The 20,483-nt window shown below is 46.1% G+C and overlaps 2 protein-coding genes across 2 annotated transcripts; one reads left to right on the forward strand and one right to left on the reverse strand.

Annotated features, from left to right (window-relative positions):
* Positions 1–6,020: 6,020 nt before the first annotated feature.
* On the forward strand, positions 6,021–9,651 carry EMB3147 (Acyl-carrier-protein S-malonyltransferase). Its single transcript, XM_048715395.2, has 10 exons — positions 6,021–6,383; positions 6,812–6,897; positions 7,031–7,097; positions 7,505–7,647; positions 7,874–7,922; positions 7,999–8,136; positions 8,218–8,298; positions 8,877–9,053; positions 9,136–9,222; positions 9,325–9,651. Exons 1-10 carry the CDS (start codon positions 6,144–6,146, stop codon positions 9,385–9,387), a joined length of 1,131 nt encoding a protein of 376 aa, XP_048571352.2. The 5' UTR covers positions 6,021–6,143; the 3' UTR covers positions 9,388–9,651.
* A 1,478-nt stretch (positions 9,652–11,129) lies between these two features.
* On the reverse strand, positions 11,130–13,295 carry LOC125551971 (small ribosomal subunit protein eS7). The gene is made up of 6 exons (XM_048715396.2): positions 13,139–13,295; positions 12,938–13,034; positions 12,741–12,814; positions 12,513–12,636; positions 11,713–11,895; positions 11,130–11,465 (listed from the first exon to the last, which is right to left on the reverse strand). Exons 2-6 carry the CDS (start codon positions 13,010–13,012, stop codon positions 11,343–11,345), a joined length of 579 nt encoding a protein of 192 aa, XP_048571353.1. The 5' UTR covers positions 13,013–13,034; positions 13,139–13,295; the 3' UTR covers positions 11,130–11,342.
* Positions 13,296–20,483: the final 7,188 nt, after the last annotated feature.

Raw genomic sequence — 20,483 nt, forward strand, 5'->3', positions numbered from 1 at the left:
TTGAGACAAATTTACAAATCAATTTCTGGAAAGATCTTTAATTGGAAAAAAAGTTGATTAGGTGGGATAGATAGCTGAAGTATACCTTTTTTGCATGGGATCATAGTACATGTCTCATTTATATCATAAGAATTATAATACAAGTCACGTACAAACCAACCTGACAAAACTGAAATGACAGCAGAACGCTAGTCTTTGCACAAGGAAACGTCAGCCAAGAAGGAAAATAGCAATCAAGACTGAAGAAACCTATGAGCTTGACACCAACGCCCGTCACATGCCTGTGGCATCACCACAAACGGATCACCTCCTCATCCGAGCTCGACGCGGCTCCATCGCTGATATGCAGCTTTGCGAACCTCCAAGGTGGCTCATCAAAGGTGGAACCATTACAACGAATCAGCCCGGGGCAACACCCGTACACGCCATCGAAATCCAGATCTGCCACCCCTGCAGGACTAAAACGTCGAAGGAGAAAACCATACCCGCCATCTATGAACCACAAACCCAGCACATGATCTATCATCTTCCAGATGCCGCCGTTGCAGACTACAATCTGCATCCGCTTCTGGACTACCTCCCAAGCCCCGCGCCGACGCTGGAGCAAACATCGTCGCAAGGACGAAGTCTGAGGGCACACGTCCACCACGAGGATGCTGCCGTCGCCATGTCATCCTTACCTAAGCAGACTGATTTCCAAATACATCCCCAGTCATAGGACCGATCGCCTAGTTAGGGTAGGATTTGAAAAATATTTATTCAGCGCCCCCATCACCGCCGTCGAAGGTAAGACAATGAACAGCCCAAAACCTAAACTACTAAAGCCTAAAATAGTCCACACGCGTGGATCCAACAACCCTCCTCACCACCGACGACCCCGACGACCAGGGTTGTCGGCGGAGGGGAGCCGTAGGAGGACGACAGCGGAAGGAAGCGCTCGGCGTCAGGCGAGATCGCTTTCTTTCTCCTCCTCCTTGGGCTATAGCTGAAGTACAACTCTAAAAGCAGAGAAGCGAAGTACAAGTGTACAACTACAGCCCAACATCGACATGCAACTTGGCCTGCAAAAATAAGCAAATGAAAGGCTTTTGTCGCTAGGAAAACGAACCGCACTAGTTGCACCCTGCCCAGCATGCCCAAGTGGGGAAAGCGAATACTCCAAGTTGACGTCTTTCAAAAAGCTTTTTTTTTTTTGAGAAACACGTCTTCAAATAGCAGCACTGTTGATTTATTTTTTAAACTCCGAAGGCGTTTGTCAAGAAAAAAAAGGCCAAAGCGTCAGTTCGTAGTGGCTGTCTTTATCTCCGTGCGCGGCATGTGCGCGGCCGGTCTATTTGGTGAGAGCACGCAAAGTGTATCTCCGGTGATCCTTCCAGGGCCCTCGTACGCGCACGTACAGGAACGCGGCGTCTGCCGCCTAGCTAGTTGTGTGGTGCTCGCTCGTACACGCGAGTGACGTGGGCATGTATGATCCTGATAGTACGGGGATGTACGCAGCTAGTAGATCGATCACATGGGGCCGTCGCGGTCGGTCGACGACGGTCGCCGCCGACGGCTGGTTGGTTGGTTCAGCATGGTGCTTGTGCAGAGTTCGCGAACAGTTGGCCTGTGGGCGATATCGATGCGCGCAAGCAGCCGTGTCCGTGTCCGTCAAGTCGCCCTCGTGCATGCTTATATTATTCGACTAAGTTGAAACAGTGGATGCAAGCAAACACTGGAGCGTGTTTGGTTGCCCGCACCGAACCCAACTAGGCCCGCGCGGGAAGGGAGAGGCCTATTTGGTTGCCTGATTGTCCTGTTGGGCCTACATCGCACGCTTCTCAAAGCAGCCCAGAGCCTGACTCGTTGGAAACCCTCGGATCGGCAGTTTCTCGCGAGCCAGGCTGAGTGCGGCGCGAGGTCGCACGGGCGGGAGCGAGGCGCGAGCTAGGGGGATGGCGGGAGATGGAAATCTGGCGAGCCGTCCCGGCGTCAAATTAGCCTCACCCCCCTTTCACTCGCTCATCCATAGTCACTGCCCCCTTTCTTCGCTATTGTCTCACCACCGGCGATGGCTGCGATTTCAAATCTGCGCTACAGGCGGCGGCGGCGGCGCTTGCGGCGGATCTGATGCTCCCCTTACTGTTGGCCATCGTCTGGTCGACCTACTCTGTGCCATGGCTCCCCCTACGTCGTCCTCGTCTCCGATGCCGGTAAGCAGCACCCCCTCCCCCTTTGTTAGCTCAGTGGTTAGGCCTTTAAGCTAGGTGTAGGATCGAATTCCCATTGAACGAACCGTCGATGTCGACTAGGTTATGGACGCACGGATGAGGCTGATAATCCAGACAGCATCACTGATTAGTGTGATTCAGGCATGGGTCATGTTCATGCACTAGAGAGTTGTTCGTCGTGCTGGGAGACCGTTGATCCGCTATGGTCCATTATTTCCCCGGGAACAGGAGATGATCCAAACTCTGAACTACATCTACAACTGCAATAACGTCGAGGCTCTGTGGATGCTTAGAATGAAAAGAGCATCATTTTCCAGGCTTGTTGAGACCTTCAGGAGCAGGGGCCTGTTACAAGATAGCATCAACACCAGTGTCGAAGAGCAAGTGGCCATGTTCCTCCATGTTGTTGGCCATAACCAAAGGTTCAGGGTCATTCACAACACGTTCAGGAGATCAATGGAGACCATCTCTACGTACTTCAAGCAGGTGCTTTTTGCTGCTAGGGAGCTTAGAGAGAGATGATCAGGAGACCATCTGGCCAGACTCCACCCAAGATTCGCGGAAGCCCAAGATGGTATCCATACTTCAAGGTGAGCATTGACAATATACACTTTTCATAGCTTGATATGCTTGTATTGTTCAAGTTCAGCACTAACATAGGCTAATGATGCCATTTTCAGGACTGCATTGGGGCAATAGATGGTATTCATGTCACTGCTAGAGTTCCTAGGTCACAGTCCGCAGCATACAGGGGGAGGAAGCACTACACAGGCCAGAATGTGCTTGCTGTTTTTGACTTTGATCTGAAGTTCACATATGTGCTGGCTAGCTGGGAGGGATTAGCACATGATGCAAACATTCTCACTGACAGCATGAGTTGACCTGATGGGATCAACATCCCCGACGGCAAGTTCTACCTTGGAGATGTTGGCTATGCATGTCGGCCGGGTATTCTTCCACCCTTTAAGAAAACAAGGTACCATCTCAACGAGTTCTCTGGTAGGAACTTTCCTAGGATTGCACATGAGCTGTTTAATCTCAGACACTCCAGCCTTAGAGTAACTGTTGAGAGGGCATTTGGAGCTCTGAAGAATAGGTTTAAGATCCTGGATCAGAAGTCATTCCACCCATACTCCACTCAAGTTAAGCTAGTTCTTGCTTATTGCATTCTGCATAACTGGATTCTCCAGTGGGGCTTTGATGAACACGTGCCTGAGGAGGAAGAGGTCGGGCCTGACGATGTTGTTAGCTCTGGCCATGGTGTGGAGGCATTTGACAATGACGCTTGGAAGAACAAAAGGTTGGAGTGGGCAGAGGCAATGTGGCTTAAGAGAGGTCAGTGCAGGATTTGAAGAAGAGGAAGAAGAAACAGCAACAGCAGAAGCACAGAAGAAGAGGAAGAAGAAGCAGCGGCAGCAGAAGAAGAAGCAGAAGAGGAAGATGAAGCAGCAACACCGATGAACTATCCTCTATTTAGCCAATGGCTCTTAATAATTTGATCTGTCATTTGATTGTAGTTAGGATGAACTGCCATTTGTTTAACTAGCTGGTACTATGTTCAGATTGTGTGTGGTAAGGTCACCACTAGTTAGAAGTGGTGACAACATCTTATGCAGGTTGCAACTAAACACCATGGCATATGTGCACCTAATGCAATGCGGGCAACCAAACACTGAATCAAAAATGGTTGTCTCATGTAACTAGGGGCATGCAGGCAACCAAACTATATGCATCCGGGTTTTTTTGGCCTGCATCTCCTCAAACCGGCTCAATAGAGCCAGGCTCGCCGGGCCAGACTGAATCGGCAATGTAACCGAACACGTCCATGACGCATACGCTTCCATTTCTCAGTCTGGCGCGTTAAAACACAGCCTATATACCTCCAGTAATAAGAAAGGTGTAGCAGCATAGAACGCGTTGTTGTTTCCTTTTTTCATTTTTATTTTTCGTTTCTTTTTTTAGTTTTTTTTCTTCACCTTCGGTTACTGGGTGTTTTAGAGCATATGTATTTAAATTTGACCAACTTCAAAGAAGAATATATAACCATCTCCAAACATTAAATTAGTTTTATTAGAATCTTTATATTTGCACATAATATATATGTATTTGTTGTTGTATAGCATAACATTTTCTGAACATAGTAGGTCAAACTTGAAAAGTTTTGACCTGAAAACAATCTAAAATTTTAATGAAATTGGTGTAACATCACTGATTTGTTTCGATTGTCGCAGATAGTTGGATGAGTTCCTTATTAGATGTGACCATAGAGTTTTACTGAATTGAATAAATATTCTCACACTAACTAGATACAACAACCATAAAATAAGTTATAATCATGAGTGCAAACCAATGTTAGAGCATCTTTAGCCGGACCCCCTACCTTTCCCATAGATCTAGGCGGACAGCCTGTATGCAATTTGGACAAGAAATTGTCATCAAAACGGACCCAAACCTAGCTCATATGTCTGGCCTGTTCGGCAGCATCATTTTCAGCCCATATGTGAGGCGGATTTGAGGCCATCCGGATGCGTCCTCCACATCGGGTCGGCCCACCCTTGACCCCACAAAACCCATCTCTATCTCCACCCCAGATGAAACCCTAGCCATTTCAACTAGTCCACTTCATTCTGCCCCAGTCATCTCTAGCCACCTTTGGCATGGTGAGCAGCATATATAAGTTTGAACGGTCCAGATCCGACGACAACATTGATTAGGAGCTCGCCGCCTGTCAGACGAGGAGGAGATAGCCGCACGGGTCGTGCTTCTTCGGTCCTGGGTCGAGACCCGATCTCCCCCTTTGGAGCCACCCGGGCGCGGATCCATCAATCGGGCACCTTCACTGCCACTCCGGGTATGAATCCAGTAGATGCCCGCTCCGTCGCCGCAGCTAGCGTGTCGCGTCCAGCAGGACAGTTTCTTCTCTGTGAGCTCTAATGGCGAATTTCACAACCGAGTCATCCCCGAAGGCCAAGGCAAAAAGATGTGGCTGGATTAAGCCAACATTAGGTATTGTAAAGTTAATTGTGGATGTTGCCTTCGATAACGATCTCACATGCGTCAGTTGGTTATATTCTCATATGTAATGTTTTTTAGTTGAATATTCTCAGACATGATAAGGGAGACATGATTGTCGCCAATGATAAGAAAATTCATGGTGCCCCGATGTCGTATCGACTGAATTCAGTGCCTGCCTCTTCGGCATGTTCCTTGCCCAATCAGTTGGGTGCAACATATTGATTATAAACTTCTGATGTAGCCGAGGTGATTTCCCTTTTTTAGGGGATTGCTGAGATGATTCCGATGATGAACAAAGAAGGACGGTCATATGGGGCAGCTGATATTGTCTTCGACGACTGCTACCATCTAGCGTGTGATATCATGCAAGCTTCAATCGTGCGTTGTCATAGAGAAACGAATTATGTCCCTCATGAACCGACAAAGATGGCTAAATTTGGCAATAGTAATGAATGAATAGATGAGCCCGTGCAAAGATGGCTAAATTTTCACCTTTACTAGTAAATGTGCATGTGCAACGTATGTTAATATTTAGGCAATATATTAGTTGCACGCAGATATTAGGTATGCTATTATTTGTGTGTTAATTTTGTTATTAATGTAATATTTGGTATGATATCAATTACACGTTAAACACGTTGAACACTTGCTATTCAAATAGTCTAAGTCGTTGGATTGACTTAGTTTGATGATCGAGATCAGTTGGACCTGCCTCTTTTTGAGAAGGCTGATCTACGGCGGGAGAAAGCTGAAACGAGCCCACAGTAGTCAGCCAAGCCCAGCTAACGCAAGCTCGAGGCCCACACGGGCGGCCTCTGGCGTATCGCTCGACCTCGTGAGCTCCGCCTCCGCCCCCCTCCGCCCCGCTACTCGCCAGCAAGCCACCCACCAAGCTACATAGCTCGCGGCCGCACTCGCATGCTCCTCCGCCCTCCTCGCCTCCCACGCCTCTCTCCTCGCCGCCTCCGCTCGGACTCTCCGATGGCTTCCACGCTCGCCTTGCTCAGGCCGTCCGCGCCGAGCCCGGCGACGAACCTGAGGGCGCCATTCAGATCTCGGGTCTCCACTAGAGTGTCCGTCGGGTCGGCAGTCGCAGCGGGCGCCGACACGCCCTTCGCCGACTACAAACCCACCACCGCATTCCTTTTCCCCGGCCAGGTACCAGTCTTCTCGCTCGTTAGCTGACGTGTCTGATACACGCATGACATTATGGCAACCAGAATTATACTTAGCTAAGTTGTGGTAATGGTGATCGTTATGCAATTATTCGTGCGAAGGTGTTTAAATTTTGAAATAATTGATACTCCTATCAAGCTGAGTAAAATATCTAGCAAAGATGGCAAATCTGAAGGGATATCAGGCAATGGGAAGTGTTCATTTTAACTTGGTTAGTTGTACAAATGGGGGGGGGGGGGGGCGGAATCACTTCACTGCCTCAGTTGGCGTGGATCATATTTTGGCCTTGAGAGATTAGCTTGTGATTATTAGGTTCTCCTACGAGATTATTTTAATTACAATGATACATTTACATGTGCATCGTGTGTGCTGCCTCATTTATGTGTGTTTATGCTTTCTTTTTCTCTCAGGGTGCTCAGGCTGTTGGAATGGGTAAAGAAGCTCTTAATGTTCGAGCAGCTGCAGAACTATTTGATAAGGCAAATGATATACTTGGGTATCTACAAACCTCCGATACGATTTACCTGTTTGCTCCCCCTAGCAAACTTACGCTTTAAAGTTAACAAGTGTCCATAACAATTCCAAAGGGAAAAACGACGATGCTCATGCTTGTTTAATTTTCAATGTAGCTATGACTTGCTGAATCTTTGCATCGATGGACCAAAAGAAAAGCTGAACTCAACAGTGATCAGTCAGGTTTCTGAATTTCACTCTTCGCTCCCACTGTATTTTACATTATTCGTTTTCATATCCGTGCAAGTAGTATCCTTAGGTGTCTACCCTTCGCTGCTGCTTACTGTTAGCAACTGAAACATGTCTCCTTAATAGTCATTCAGGGCAATATAGTTTTCAGCCATGAATACCTATTAAGTGCTAAATCTGGTTAGTCAGTTACAGTGCTAGCTAAGTATTTTTTGTACCAACATCCATGCTTTGTAGCCTGCCATGTTGCTTCAAAAGGGAACCCACAAGATTGTTTTGCATTTTATTTTTCTCAGCTATGCTGCATACATTTGATTGTGAAGGATGATTTGGTTCAGATACAGTTCCTGATCTTGCCAGTTAGAGCTGTATACTGATTGTCGAACAAAACCATTTTGCAGCCAGCTATATATGTTACCAGCCTTGCAGCTGTAGAAGTGTTGCGCGCACGTGAAGAAGGCCAATCTGTAATTAACTCCGTAGATGTCACATGTGGTCTCAGCTTGGGAGAATATACCGCGCTTGCATTTGCTGGTGCCTTTAGGTATTGCCCTTGTTCCATTAGTGAAATCATGCATTTGCTGTTTTAAATATAAGCATTTAAATTCATGATCAGAATGAAGCTAACTCAGAGTATATGTTAAATTCAATCCTGGTGAACATCATCTTCAATCTGCTATACCTGTGACAAGATGGTCAAATTAATAGCCCCATAGCTTAGTTTTTTCAGTGTGTCAAGTATGTATGCTTAAGCAGTTTTCAACATGCAGCTTTGAGGATGGTCTGAAGCTTGTCAAGCTTAGAGGAGAAGCCATGCAGGTTAGTGCCAATAAGATATGTGTGCTTTGAGTTTCTGACTTTCCAAATAGATTGCTCATGGTCTTTATCTTTGTAGGATGCCTCAGACGCTGCCAATAGTGCGATGGTTAGTGTCATTGGTCTAGATTCAGAAAAGGTGCAACAATTATGCGATGCTGCAAATGAGGATGTGGATGAAAAGGAAAGAGTTCAAATAGCAAATTTTCTCTGTCCTGTAAGTCATTCCTGACTCTGAGGTTATTTGTTTCCTACTGAGGCTTGCTAAGGTACTTAGCATGGTAATACCTTGTTACAGGGTAACTATGCAGTTTCTGGTGGTGTGAAGGGTATTGAAGCAGTTGAAGCCAAAGCAAAGTCTTTTAAGGCCAGAATGACGGTTAGTGTTCCCATGCATCCAATTTCTCGACAATGGTCCATGTATGTAAACATTTGGTATATACCTACAATAAAGTGTGAAACCTGGTTATCGTAATTTATAGTGGTTTTGAAAACTGAAACTGCGCAAGGTCATTATACTGAATAGTGCTCCCTTGGTCAAAAACATAAACCATTTTGTAGATCTTCGTTGTTACGCAACTTTGACTATAAATTTTGGTGGGAATATGTCAGACAACAGACCATAGTACTGATAATAGAATAATATTGCAAGAGTACAATTGGTGAAATGTCTGATGGTCGTACCATTTTCCTGTGATCAATTTATAAAGCTTTTGTTTGTATTGGTGGTGAAGGCTAAGAAAAATTCACTACATGCATTCTAACATGGTGTATACTGTTTATAGAGGGGGTAACTGTATACTAATATGTAACTTGATCCTGTGACTTGTCGTGGGGGATTAGGAAAAGTGACTGCCTTGTTGCTGTCAATCTAAGAGGCATTGTTGAAAACCGTTTCCTCTGTTGCATAGCATATAATCAAAGGTTTGTATATGATGTTGACAATTGTCTTTCCAGGTTCGCCTAGCTGTTGCTGGTGCTTTCCACACAAGCTTCATGCAACCCGCTGTCTCGAGATTGGAGTCTGCATTGGCTGCTACAGAGATTAGATCACCGAGAATCCCAGTAATCTCCAATGTTGATGCACAGCCCCACTCCGATCCTGAGACAATCAAGAAGATTTTGGCACAACAGGTATTGGATCTAGACTATACTTGAATTCGTGTCGCACCTATTATACAATGACTTGTGTGTGACTAACTGAGTGGAGAAACAGGTAACCTCTCCTGTGCAATGGGAGACTACTGTGACAACTCTTTTGGGTAGAGGCCTTGAGAAGAGCTATGAACTCGGACCTGGAAAGGTAAAGATAGGTTCATAATAATTTCTGACTGGATAACAATTCTTCAGAGTCTGTGATGATCTTTAGTTTTTTATTTATTTTTGCTCGTCTGGCATAAACCAGGTTATAGCAGGAATCATTAAACGGATCAACAAAGGTGCCAGCATCGAGAACATTGGCGCATGAGACATGAATCGCCAATATTATAGGGGCAAATAATAAAGCAAGGGGGGCTGCTTAGATTTAAGCAACACTCCTAACTGTACTACCAGGGCACGAGAGCACCACAGGGTCTGGCAATTTCCTGTCATTTGTGAAGAACATAGATAGTGTTGTACAATTATGTTTCATTGGCTAGAGCTAGGTTTCTCGGCGGTTAAGCTTGCCCTCTATATTGTGAGGACCAGAATGAAATTTCAGTTATAGTTCTGAGTTGTATCAGTAATTTCATCCCCATGGTTCACTGTTTGACCTCCCATTCTAAGTTCATTCATGTCTCTCGACAATGAATTTACCATCAGCTGAACGCAAACAAAACGCAAGGCTGGCTGAGATAAGCCCCACATTGCGCTAAACAGAAACAACCAACACGGTCACTCCCTGATGATGTAGAAACGGCCTTCTTCCTCTTTCCAGCCCGAGGTCCTTATTTTGACTTAGATCCCCTGGCCGATCTGTGCCGACGAAGGGCCAACTCCATATCTTGACGACGTCCGATCCACACCCAGTCACCCACGAAGGGCCAGTAGGGGTATTCATTGCCAGATTTCTAAGATTTGTCATGCAGGGTTACTAAATCTTGTCGGGACAACCTTAATGCTTGTTCAATATTGTTTTCGGTGTACTTTTGCCTTTTACAAGTCATTTTGTATTTAGTTATCCTTTCATACTAAATATTGCTTTCTTCGATAAATATAATAGACACCCGCCTCTTTCTTGTCAATGTACTCCCCTGTTTACAAATGAAAATAGTACTCATCCAGTTAAGTTTATCATACTCTCCAATCAGGTTTATAGGGTGAAATGCATTGTACATCTAGAGCATATCACTAAATTTACATTCAAATAAAGTTCATAAACATATAATTTTGATAGCATATAAAATATGAATTTAGTTTCAGAAACGGTTGGCCTCACCCGGCTCACGTCAATCGCCTCCATGACCATCCGGTCAAATTTTGATCATGCGCCACGTAGCAACCCCATACATTGGTTTGCAACGCCGCCCTTGTTGCAAGGCATGAGCGAAATGGGGGGTTTGTTGCAGATCAAGATATCCTTCGGGTCTTCTACCTCCGGCCTCAGCCCGATCAGCCGCCGACAGCCCTCGTGCATGCACACGCACCAAACAGCCCTCGTGCATGCACACGGCACCAAACGCACCGTCGCCACTGCCAACAAGAAGCACTCAGCCGACATGCCTCACTCTCATCGCACCGTCGCCACCCTCTTCCATTCCAGTCTCACCGTCGCCACCCTCTTCCTTTCCAGCCCCCACGTGTCCCCCGGCCCTCCTCTCCATCTCGGCAGTCGTCGGCGACCTCCCAAGGCAACCACACATCCTCCACGCTGTCCCTGACTATAACTGACCGCCTCTGTTGCTGCAGCCCCTCCCACTCCAGCATTGCCCACACAGCAAGGATGCAAGGGGCTAACAATCATGTTGCAATTGCAACGAGTTGTAGACAGCTGTGGTGCTGCTGCAACATCTCCATTATCCCATACAATTTTGGTGGGCATGTCATATATTAATCAAAGCAATTAGCTAGAGATATTACATCATGTTGATCGGATTGTAAGTTAAACATCAAAATACTTACTAGAGAGAAGAGCACAAACATATGACATAACAGGCAAACGATTCAATATGCAATAGGGAATTGCAGTGACTAGGCAGAGATGTTGAACAATTAGAAATGACAATCAAGTGCAACAAGATAAACGAGCAGAGGTTCATAATTTAAATGCTCAAAACTTTAACATTGTTCACGTTCATTGCCATCTCCATCAAACTTCCTAACCCCAGATCGTTAACAAAACTATGTTTCTGGAATACATTGATAGCACAACTAACTGAGACCTCGACCAAAACATTTGGATCAGAAAGATATGAAAATGGAGGACATTCAAGGCATGGATCTTCAGGCAGTTTCAGTCACAGGGTACTCAAAGACAACGTCTTTCCCACAAAGCCTGCGGTAGACTGCAGAGAAGGTCTCCAGCTTGTACTCAGTGTTGTTGCGCTCCTTCGGGTCCAAGTAGATCTGAAAGAACACCAAGAATAAGATCAGCACTAGAATTGCTTGCCAATCAAGCAGAGTGCTAAGCGCAAGCAGAGTGCTAAGGGCAAGGTGCTGCCAGACTAATGTAAGAAGTTGCCAAACAAGCATCATATCAAACAGTACCAGTTGTAGCACTACAACTGCAGCCACCAAATGAGTATATGCATGTTTCAACTTCTCACAGGGTATTTACATGATGATCAATAAACTGAAAAGTTCAAAAGACTACCTTGATGACCTTGGCACCATCCAAACGGTACCTGACACGCTTCCCCACAATCTCAGCTGGGTACACAACATCCTCCAAGATACCATCATGAACAGCTGTCAGGGTCCTGGTGCGAGGGCGCTGAACAGCAGAACCCTTCTTGGGTGGCCTCACGATCCTTCTTGTTGCAACAAAGACAACATCCTGTACAAGTGAAGCACATTTATCAAATTCCATTGTTTCAATTTTTATCAACATCATTTCAGAGTTTAAACATGTTTAAACTCCTGCAGCTAAACAACATGTTACAGTTTTTACAGTGATGATCTGGGACAAAGTGCAAGGAGTTTCAAGTGTAGCCAATAAGCTTGGAGGCAAAGATTTACAGTACAAGCATGAAAATCAGAATAGCAGAACTCCAGCTTAAACACTGCAATTAGCTTATTATAGATGCCAACAATGGATACCTGTTGAGCAATTTGCTTTCATTTAAATGCAACCAAGGGAAAAACTTGAGGCAAACAGGCTCATGGATGCCACCTTGAGCTGATACATTTGTCTTAACCAACTTCATACACTAATGATGTTGTCATGTATTATGCTCTGGGGTACCATGAATTTTGACATTCACATCCTAAAATGGATATAATAGATTCTAGTATACTCAGTCGGCTTCTTACAATAACATATCTAATTGTTCAGCACTGCTACTGCAAGACACTATTTACAAATTACAACAATTGTGTAGCAACTTAAACATGCGTTTAGACAGGAACTGATAAAGCGAAGCACAACAAAGCAAACAAGTATAAGCAATTCACCTTGCCGCTAAACTTCTTCTCGAGCTCCCTGACGAGCCTGACATGGATCTTCCTGAAGGGCTTGCGCAGACGGTATGGCACATGGATCACCACGGCCTTCCTGTTCCCAACAACATCCATCTGGCTGCAAACAAAGCGCGACCGTATCAGAACGCGTCCACCACTACCAAATAAATCGGCCCGACAAATAGATCAGGAGGGTCTTAGATGTAGCAAACGGCGACTTACATTGCAGTGTTGATGTACAGGTCCTTGAGGTCGCTCTTGAGCTCCTGGTTGCCATTCTCCAGGTCAAAGAAAGCCTGCAAGATATTAACCACCACAGGCATGTCAGACCTTGACAGATCCAAACGAAGAGCGGTTCGGGGAAAACAAAGGAATGGCCAAAAGAAGCCGGAGAGGAGGGACGCGGGAGGGCCGCTCACCTGCGCGACGGTGTCCTCGAACTCGGAGGGCTCGACGCCCTTGTCCTTCTGGATCTTCTTCCTGGCGGTGTACATCTTGCTTCCCTTTCGTCGGGCCCTGCAGACGCAAGGGTTGGATTCGCAGAGCGCACACGGATCAGCAACGAGCAGGAAAGGGGGGGTGGCGGCGGAGGGAGGAAGGGGGAGAGGGAGATAAGATACCTGCGCGAGAGGAGACGAGGGAGCAGAGAAGTGGAGGCGCCGGCGCTAGGGTTTGGGAGGAGGCGTGGGAGTCTCGCGGAGAGCGCTCTTATAAAACCCTAGCCCGTGTGGACTGGGCCGACGGGAGGTCGTGTAGTGGCCGGGCCGCATTTACTTTGGTGTATCAGCCTAGCCCAGCTTAAATGAGCGCGGCCTTTTATCTTCCGGGGTTGCCCTTGTTAGGCTGGCTTTTCAATGAAGATGGGATTGTTAAAGAATGTGTTATGTGGCTTTTATTATCCCTCAAAAAAGTATGTGGCTTTTATCTGTTTCTCAAACAAAACAAATCCACCGCTCCAAAAAAATGTGGCTTCTATCCACACCTTCAAAAGAAAATGTGGTTTGCCTAAAAAAGAAGTCACAACAACTTGCTTGTTTTTAGTGGTTGGCGGAAAGGGACAACAATAAAGCCTTCGTAAGAAGGCCACCTCTCGAAAGAAGAAGAACCAAATTGATAGGCTAGCTCGGCCGGATGGCTTGTTTAGTGAGGATCATCAAGAGCTTGCACCTATGACTACAAATTTCTATAAAAATATGTTTGTGTCTATAAAGGAACTATTGGAATTGAGGAGGTTCTCTCACATGTGCCTTGTAAAGATACAACCGAGATAAACTAAGCTTTAGCTTTGTGTGGTGTCTATACTGAACTTGATGTCAAGCATGCTCTGTTCCATATGTTCCCAACTAACGCGTCGGAACCAGATGGCTTGCCGGCTCATTTCTTTTAGAAAAATGAGAACTTTGTCGTGAGGAGGTAATTGGAGTTCTATTGTAGATTCCTTATGGAGAGGAAACTCTGGAGGAGTTCAATAAAATGTTCATTGTTATCACCCCTAAGGTATCAAACCCGACACTTTTGTACCCTCCATTAGCTTTACAATGTGATGTATAAAATTGTCTCTAAAGTGCTAGCTAACCGATCAAAACTCGTCCTTTCGGAGATCATTTCTTTCCAGAAAACTGATTTTGTCCTAGACATGCTCATTACTAACAATGTATTTACTGTATATGAATGTTTGCACTTCATGAAAGTTAAGAGGGAAGAAAATAGCATGCGTTGCTTGAAGCTTGACATGATGAAAGTCTATGTCTCTATGACCACGTGGAGTGGAAATATTTGCAGGAAAAAGTTATACTCGAGTTGGGTTTGAGCAAATCTTGGGTACAAGGGGTGATGAGATGTGTTTCGTCGGTGCCTCTTTGAGTGTTGTTCAATGAAGGAAAAGTTGAAGAATTTAAGCCAACTAGAGGTATCTGGCAGGGTGATCCTATCTCATTGTATTTATTTCTACTTGCTGCCAAAGGGTCGTCTTACCTTCTTAAGGGGAGAGGTGATAGTGACGATGTTGCATGCATTCAACTTGCCCCGCGGTTCCTTGTAACCACTTATGTATACCAATGATAGCATTTTGTTCTTTAAGGCAAATGATGTTGCCACGGTATTAAACCCGATACCGCTTAATATCCATTTTAGGAGATCCTCAGTAGGAGAAGGCTGGAATGCTTGGTTGCATCTGGTCCGGAGGCTCATGGACGTTCAACTATCAAATCAGGCAGATACAGTTCGCTGGAAGTTAACTCCCTCCTCCTCTCCCTCCGCCGCCGCCGGAGGACGCCGTGGGGCTAAGTGAAAGGATCGATATGGTTGACTAGAGGGGGGTGAATAGGCAACTAACAACTTTTAGCTTTTCTTTACCAAATTAAACTTAGCATCAAAATAGGTTGTCTAGATATGCAACTAGGTGAGCAACCTATATGATGCAACAACAACAAGCACACAAGCAAGTAAGGGATACAACACAACATAAGTTTGCACAAGTAAAGGTAAGAGATAACTAAGGGTGGAACCGGTGAAGATGAGGATGTGTTACCGAAGTTCCTTCCCTTTGAGAGGAAGTACGTCTCCGTTGGAGCGGTGTGGAGGCACAATGCTCCCCAAGAAGCCACTAGGGCCACCATATTCTCCTCACGCCCTCACACAATGCGAGATGCCGTGATTCCACTATTGGTGCCCTTGAAGGCGGCGACCTAAAATTTACAAACAAGGTTGGGGCTATCTCCACAACTTAATTGGAGGCTCCCAACGACACCACGAAGCTTCGCCACAATGGAATATGGCTCCGCGATGACCTCAACCGTCTAGGGTGCTCAAACACCTAAGAGTAACAAGATCCGCAAGGGATTAGTGGGGGAATCAAATTTCTCTTAGTGGAAGTGTAGATCAGGGCCTTCTCAACCAATCCCTAGAGAATCAACAAGTTTGATTAGGTAGGGAGAGAGATCGGGCGAAAATGGAGCTTTGAGCAACAATGGAGCTTGGGAAGAGAAGAGGTGGTCTTCTTGGGGAAGAAGACCCCCTTTATATAGTGGGGTAAAAGATCCAACCGTTATCCCCTTACTCAGCCAGCGCGGGGTGGTACTACTGCACACAGCCGCGGTACTACCGCAAAGGGTTGCGGTACTACTGCTATAGTGAGTGGTACTACCGCTTGCGCGGTAGATACCAGACGAGGGCCTGTTGCACAGGGCAACGAGCGGTAGAACCACCGGAGCGGTACTACCGCGTGCCCCCACGGTACTACCATAGGGCAGGGCTCAACTGGCGCTGGAAGTGCACAGAATAAATAAATTACTTCCGTAACTACTACCGCAGAGTTTGGAGTCATGCAGAAATTCGGCACAATACTACCGCTCACAGGGAGAGGTACTACCGCGTAGGAGCGGAAGTAAAAAATTATATTCGCGCCTACTTCCGCATGCTTCATCGTCAGGGCTAGAGGCAGCGGTAGTACCGCTCGCCAGGAGCGGTACTACCGCTGGACACGGTACTACCCCTCGACTTAGTGGTACTACCGCGCGCCTCTGCGGTACTACTGCTCCCTTGAGTAGTACTACCACACGCCACAGAGTCTTTAGCATTTGGCAGCCTTCATATCGCAGAGACATGGATAAACGTAAGGTGCTCCATCGAAGTGAAGGAAAGGTGGTGCAAAGGAACAAATGTGTACGTGTTGATTCCGCCCTAAGCTTTCCAGAGCAGACACCCTCTTAATAGTACGGCTTTCCTACGACTCAAATCCACTGAAAAGAAACGTATAGAACCGTCGTGTTCGATAGGATCCAAGGGGCACCGAATCGTCTTGTGCCTAGACATGAGATATCTGAAATGCTCAATGCACACGATTAGTCCGCAACTGCACTGTCATCAATCACCAAAACCACATAGGGAGAAATGTGCCCTTACAATCTCCCCCCTTTTGGTGGATTGATGACAATACGGGATTTGCACATAGAGATATAAAAAGGAACATAAGCAAACCAAAATCTATAAAATATAGACAGGCTCCCCCTAGATGTGTGCATTCTATAGATATGCTTTGGACTGCACAACACACACACTGGGATCAACACTCCCCCTATATTTCATAGACAAGGCAATCCTTGCAACAATATAAGTGACACTAAGCATGGAAGCAAGGCATAGTAAGTGAGCATGATGTAGGGCACAAGACAAAATAAGCTCACAAGCTACTAAACATACTAGACAATAAAAGGATAGGATAGAAGGCATATGTCTCACACCATATGATATAATAAGTCTCCTGGTCTCACACGCAAATAACACAAACCAAAGCAACGAAGGTTCAACAAAACGAATGCAAGGAGACAAAATACTCGCAAGTCCTACACTCTCTCCCCCTTTGGCATCGAGACACCAAAAAGGCAGAGAGGACACCTAAGACACAGGTGGTAGCTCCCACTGAAGTGATCACCCAACAGTGTCCTCATCTGTCTCAGCAGCAGGAATGGACTCCTCATCTGACTCAGCCCACTGATAGCCTTCCTTCGTCATCCAGGCAGCCTCAGGAGTGATGTTCTTCTCCGACCCGCTCGAGACGTGCTCGCCAAGCTTCCTCAAAATCCACTTTTCACGCTGGTAACTCTCCTTCTGAGCAACATGAGTCTGGTACTGCCCCTTGGCCTGCATGCAGAACAGAGCCTTCACCTTGACCTTGAGCTTCTTAGCCCAAGATGGCTCAGCAGAGGGAGGTGCATACCCCTCATAATTGTCCCCCTCCTCCTCCTCCTCCTCCTCAATCTCATCATCATCAACATCCATGTGGGCAGCTTCTGCCTCAGCCCAGGTAGTGGTGTTAGCCCACTTGTTCTTCTGGCGCAGCTTAATGGGCTCATGGCGAATCCAATTGGGAGCCTGAAACTCTTCACCCGGAAAGAGCTCATGAGATCTTGGTGGCTGAGGTCTTGACGTTGCGTTGCGGGGCATTGGACCCCTCATGAGCTTCTTGGTTGCGAAGGTGCTTGGAGCTCGTATCACGACTGGGGTTCGAGCGCCTAGCACCGGAACCGGAGCCACCACCTATGACACACAATGCAAACACACGAGAAAAATGAGAAGTATTATTGCAAAGACCAAGGCCAAAACGAAAGAAAAAAATAGAAATGAGATTAGGTGTGGAAAAAAGAAGCAATTTTAGGTCAGGCAGCAGTACTATAACAGGATGCGAAGTAAAAAATTTACTTCTGTTCTGACCGCGGTAGTACAGCGTGGGGTTGGCGCGGTAGTACCGCGCTCAGAGCGGAAGTGATTTTTTACGTCCACGCACCAGACGGTAGTACCGCTCCAGGGGAGCGGTAGTACCGCTCGGGGCGGATCTTGCAAGAATGCATCTTAGAACATCCGTAGAGATGAATCGGTACTATCGTTGATCAAAACTACGTAGTTGTATCACACCAAATAGCATATCTACTACACGAGCACTCTCCAACAATCTCCTCTTGCAAAGATTTAGCCAAAAATCACATTACCTACCCATGCATCTCCCAAAACCTAGAAGCAAAATAAAGAGGCAAAGAGAGAGGGACAAGGGGAGATACCAGGGTCCATGGCAAGAGGGCGAGGTGGGGATCGATCCCACCAGTTGAAATGAGAGGAGAGTGGCCGAAGAATGAGATCCGGCGAGGTCCTCCGTCGATGTTCTTGGGCAGGAGAGAGAGAGAGAGACGAGGTGAGGGGAAGGGATGAATGGGTGCTGCCCGCGCTTAACCCCCACGCAGTCTCGACAGCGCGGTAGTACCGCAGATCATCGCGGTAGTTCCGCCCGGGCGATAGTACCGCACACTAGGCGGTAGTACTGCTCTACCAATGGCAGCAAAAAATTACTGCCGCGATGGAAGTGGTAGTACCCTGCCGTGGTCGCAGCTGTGCGAGCACAAGAGCCACCCACCTCCAGCGGTAGTACTGTGGCGTGCCACGGTAGTACCGCAAACCCAAGAAAGTGCACGCTTCGACAAAAAGAAACACAAGGCCTTTGCAATACAAACTTCAACCAAACGGACTCCCAAGAGAGACTACAAAAGAAGCAACTTAAACACGAACAAGGTCCAAAAGAAAGCAAAGAGACAACAAGGACCAAACAATGAACCAAAACTTCTCATGACGAGAGGGCGGTGGCCGGAGCCACCTATGTTTGAGTCAATTGGTATGGCACCGTGAAGAATTGTCATTGGGCCCATGACCAAAACTCATCTTTGAAGCACAAGCACCTGATACGTCTCCAACGTATCTATAATTTATAAAGTATTCATGCTAATATATTATCATTCTTGGATGTTTTACAATCATTTTATAGCAACTTTATATCATTTTTTGGGACTAACCTATTGACCCAGTGCCCAGTACCAGTTGATGTTTTTTGCTTGTTTTTTACATCGCAGGAAATCAATATCAAACGGAGTCCAAACACTGTGAAACTTTTTGTGGACTTTTTTGGACCAGAAGACATCCAGTGGGCCAAAGAAGCACCTAGGAGTGCCCCGAGGGGGGCACAACCCACCAGGGCGTGCCTGGGGGCCCAGGCGCGCCCAGGTGGGTTGTGCCCATCTCGGTGGCCTCCCATGCGCCCTCTTCGCCCTATAAATTCTCAAATATTCCAAAAACCATCGGGGTAACCCTAGATCAGAAGTTCCACCGCCGCAAGCCTTTGTAGCCATCGAAAACCAATCTAGACCCCGTTCCGGCACCCTGCCGGAGGGGTAAATCATCAACGGTGGCCATCTTCATCATCCCGGCGGCCACCATGATGAGGAGGGAGTAGTCCACCCTCGGGGTTGAGGGTTTGTACCAGTAGCTATGTGTTTAATCTCTCTCTCTCTCGTGTTCTTGAGATCTCATGATCTTGATGTATCGCGGGCTTTGTTAATATAGTAAGATCATATGGTGTTTTCCCCTCTCTAACTTGTTGTGATGAATTGAGTTTTCCCTTTGAGATTTAGTTTTATCGGATTGAATACTTTTATGGATTTGAGAGCACTTGATATATGTCTTGCATATGAATACTCGTGGTGACAATGGGGTATTATTTTGATTCACTCGATATATGTTTTGGCACTCAACTCACGGATTCCCGAGGTGACATTGGGGTAATCTACACATAGGGGTTGATGCACGTTCTTGTCTTTGTTTCTCCGGTAGAAATCTTGGGGCACTCTTTGAGGTTCTTTGTGTTGGATTGAGTATTGTGAATCTAAAATTATTTGGTGTTATCTTAGTACAAACTCTTGGATAGATCGATCGGAAAGAATAGCTTCAAGGTGGTTTCGTACCCTACAAACAATTCCATCTTATGTTCTCCGCTAGATAAGAACCTTGGAGTGATTCTTCATCTCACGTTGAGGGATGGTTATATGATCTAATTATATTAGCATTGTTGAGAGATTGCACTAGTGAAAGTATGGACCCTGGGCCTCATTTTCAAGCATTGCAATACCGTTTGTGCTCACTTTTGTTACTTGCTACCTTGTTGTTTTTTATTGTTCATATTAGAAAAATCAATATCTACTATCATTATTACACTTGTATCACCGTCTCTTCGCCGAACTAGTGCACCTATACAAATTACCATTGTATTTGGTGTGTTGGGGACATAAGAGACTTTTTATTATTTGGTTGTAGGGTTGTTTGAGAGAGACCATCTTCATCCTACGCCTCACACGGATTGATAAACCTTTGGTCATCCACTTGAGGGAAAATTGCCGCTGTCCTACAAAACTCTGCGCTTGGAGGCCCAACACGTGTCTACAAGAATAAAGTTGCGTAGTAGACATCAGTACCATCAACAATGGCTAATGTGAAAGAGTTGATCAATTTATGCATAATGGTGGGAGGGAGAGTTCATTGAGAGAACAACACTCCCCCTATGTCCATGCCTACACCTAAATAACACATCAAGATGAGTATGGTGGGGTGTGCAAAGGTTCAAGCCACATTGCTCAAATCAATGATATT

Source organism: Triticum urartu, chromosome 4A, assembly GCF_056163025.1.
Source record: "Triticum urartu cultivar PI428250 chromosome 4A, HENAU_Tu73, whole genome shotgun sequence".
In the NCBI taxonomy this organism is placed as follows: domain Eukaryota; kingdom Viridiplantae; phylum Streptophyta; class Magnoliopsida; order Poales; family Poaceae; genus Triticum; species Triticum urartu.

Bases quoted from the DNA above. Each gene is read 5' to 3' on its own strand.
- EMB3147 (XM_048715395.2), top strand. From the start codon at position 6,144: ATGCTCCTCCGCCCTCCTCGCCTCCCACGCCTCTCTCCTCGCCGCCTC. The intron at 6,898-7,030 runs GTATCTACAAAC...TTTTCAATGTAG, and splicing joins AAGGCAAATGATATACTTGG to CTATGACTTGCTGAATCTTT. The intron at 9,054-9,135 runs GTATTGGATCTA...GTGGAGAAACAG, and splicing joins AGAAGATTTTGGCACAACAG to GTAACCTCTCCTGTGCAATG.
- LOC125551971 (XM_048715396.2), bottom strand. From the start codon at position 13,012: ATGTACACCGCCAGGAAGAAGATCCAGAAGGACAAGGGCGTCGAGCCC. The intron at 12,637-12,740 runs GTAAGTCGCCGT...CTTTGTTTGCAG, and splicing joins CTGTACATCAACACTGCAAT to CCAGATGGATGTTGTTGGGA. The intron at 11,466-11,712 runs GTAGTCTTTTGA...GTGTTCTTTCAG, and splicing joins ATGGTGCCAAGGTCATCAAG to ATCTACTTGGACCCGAAGGA.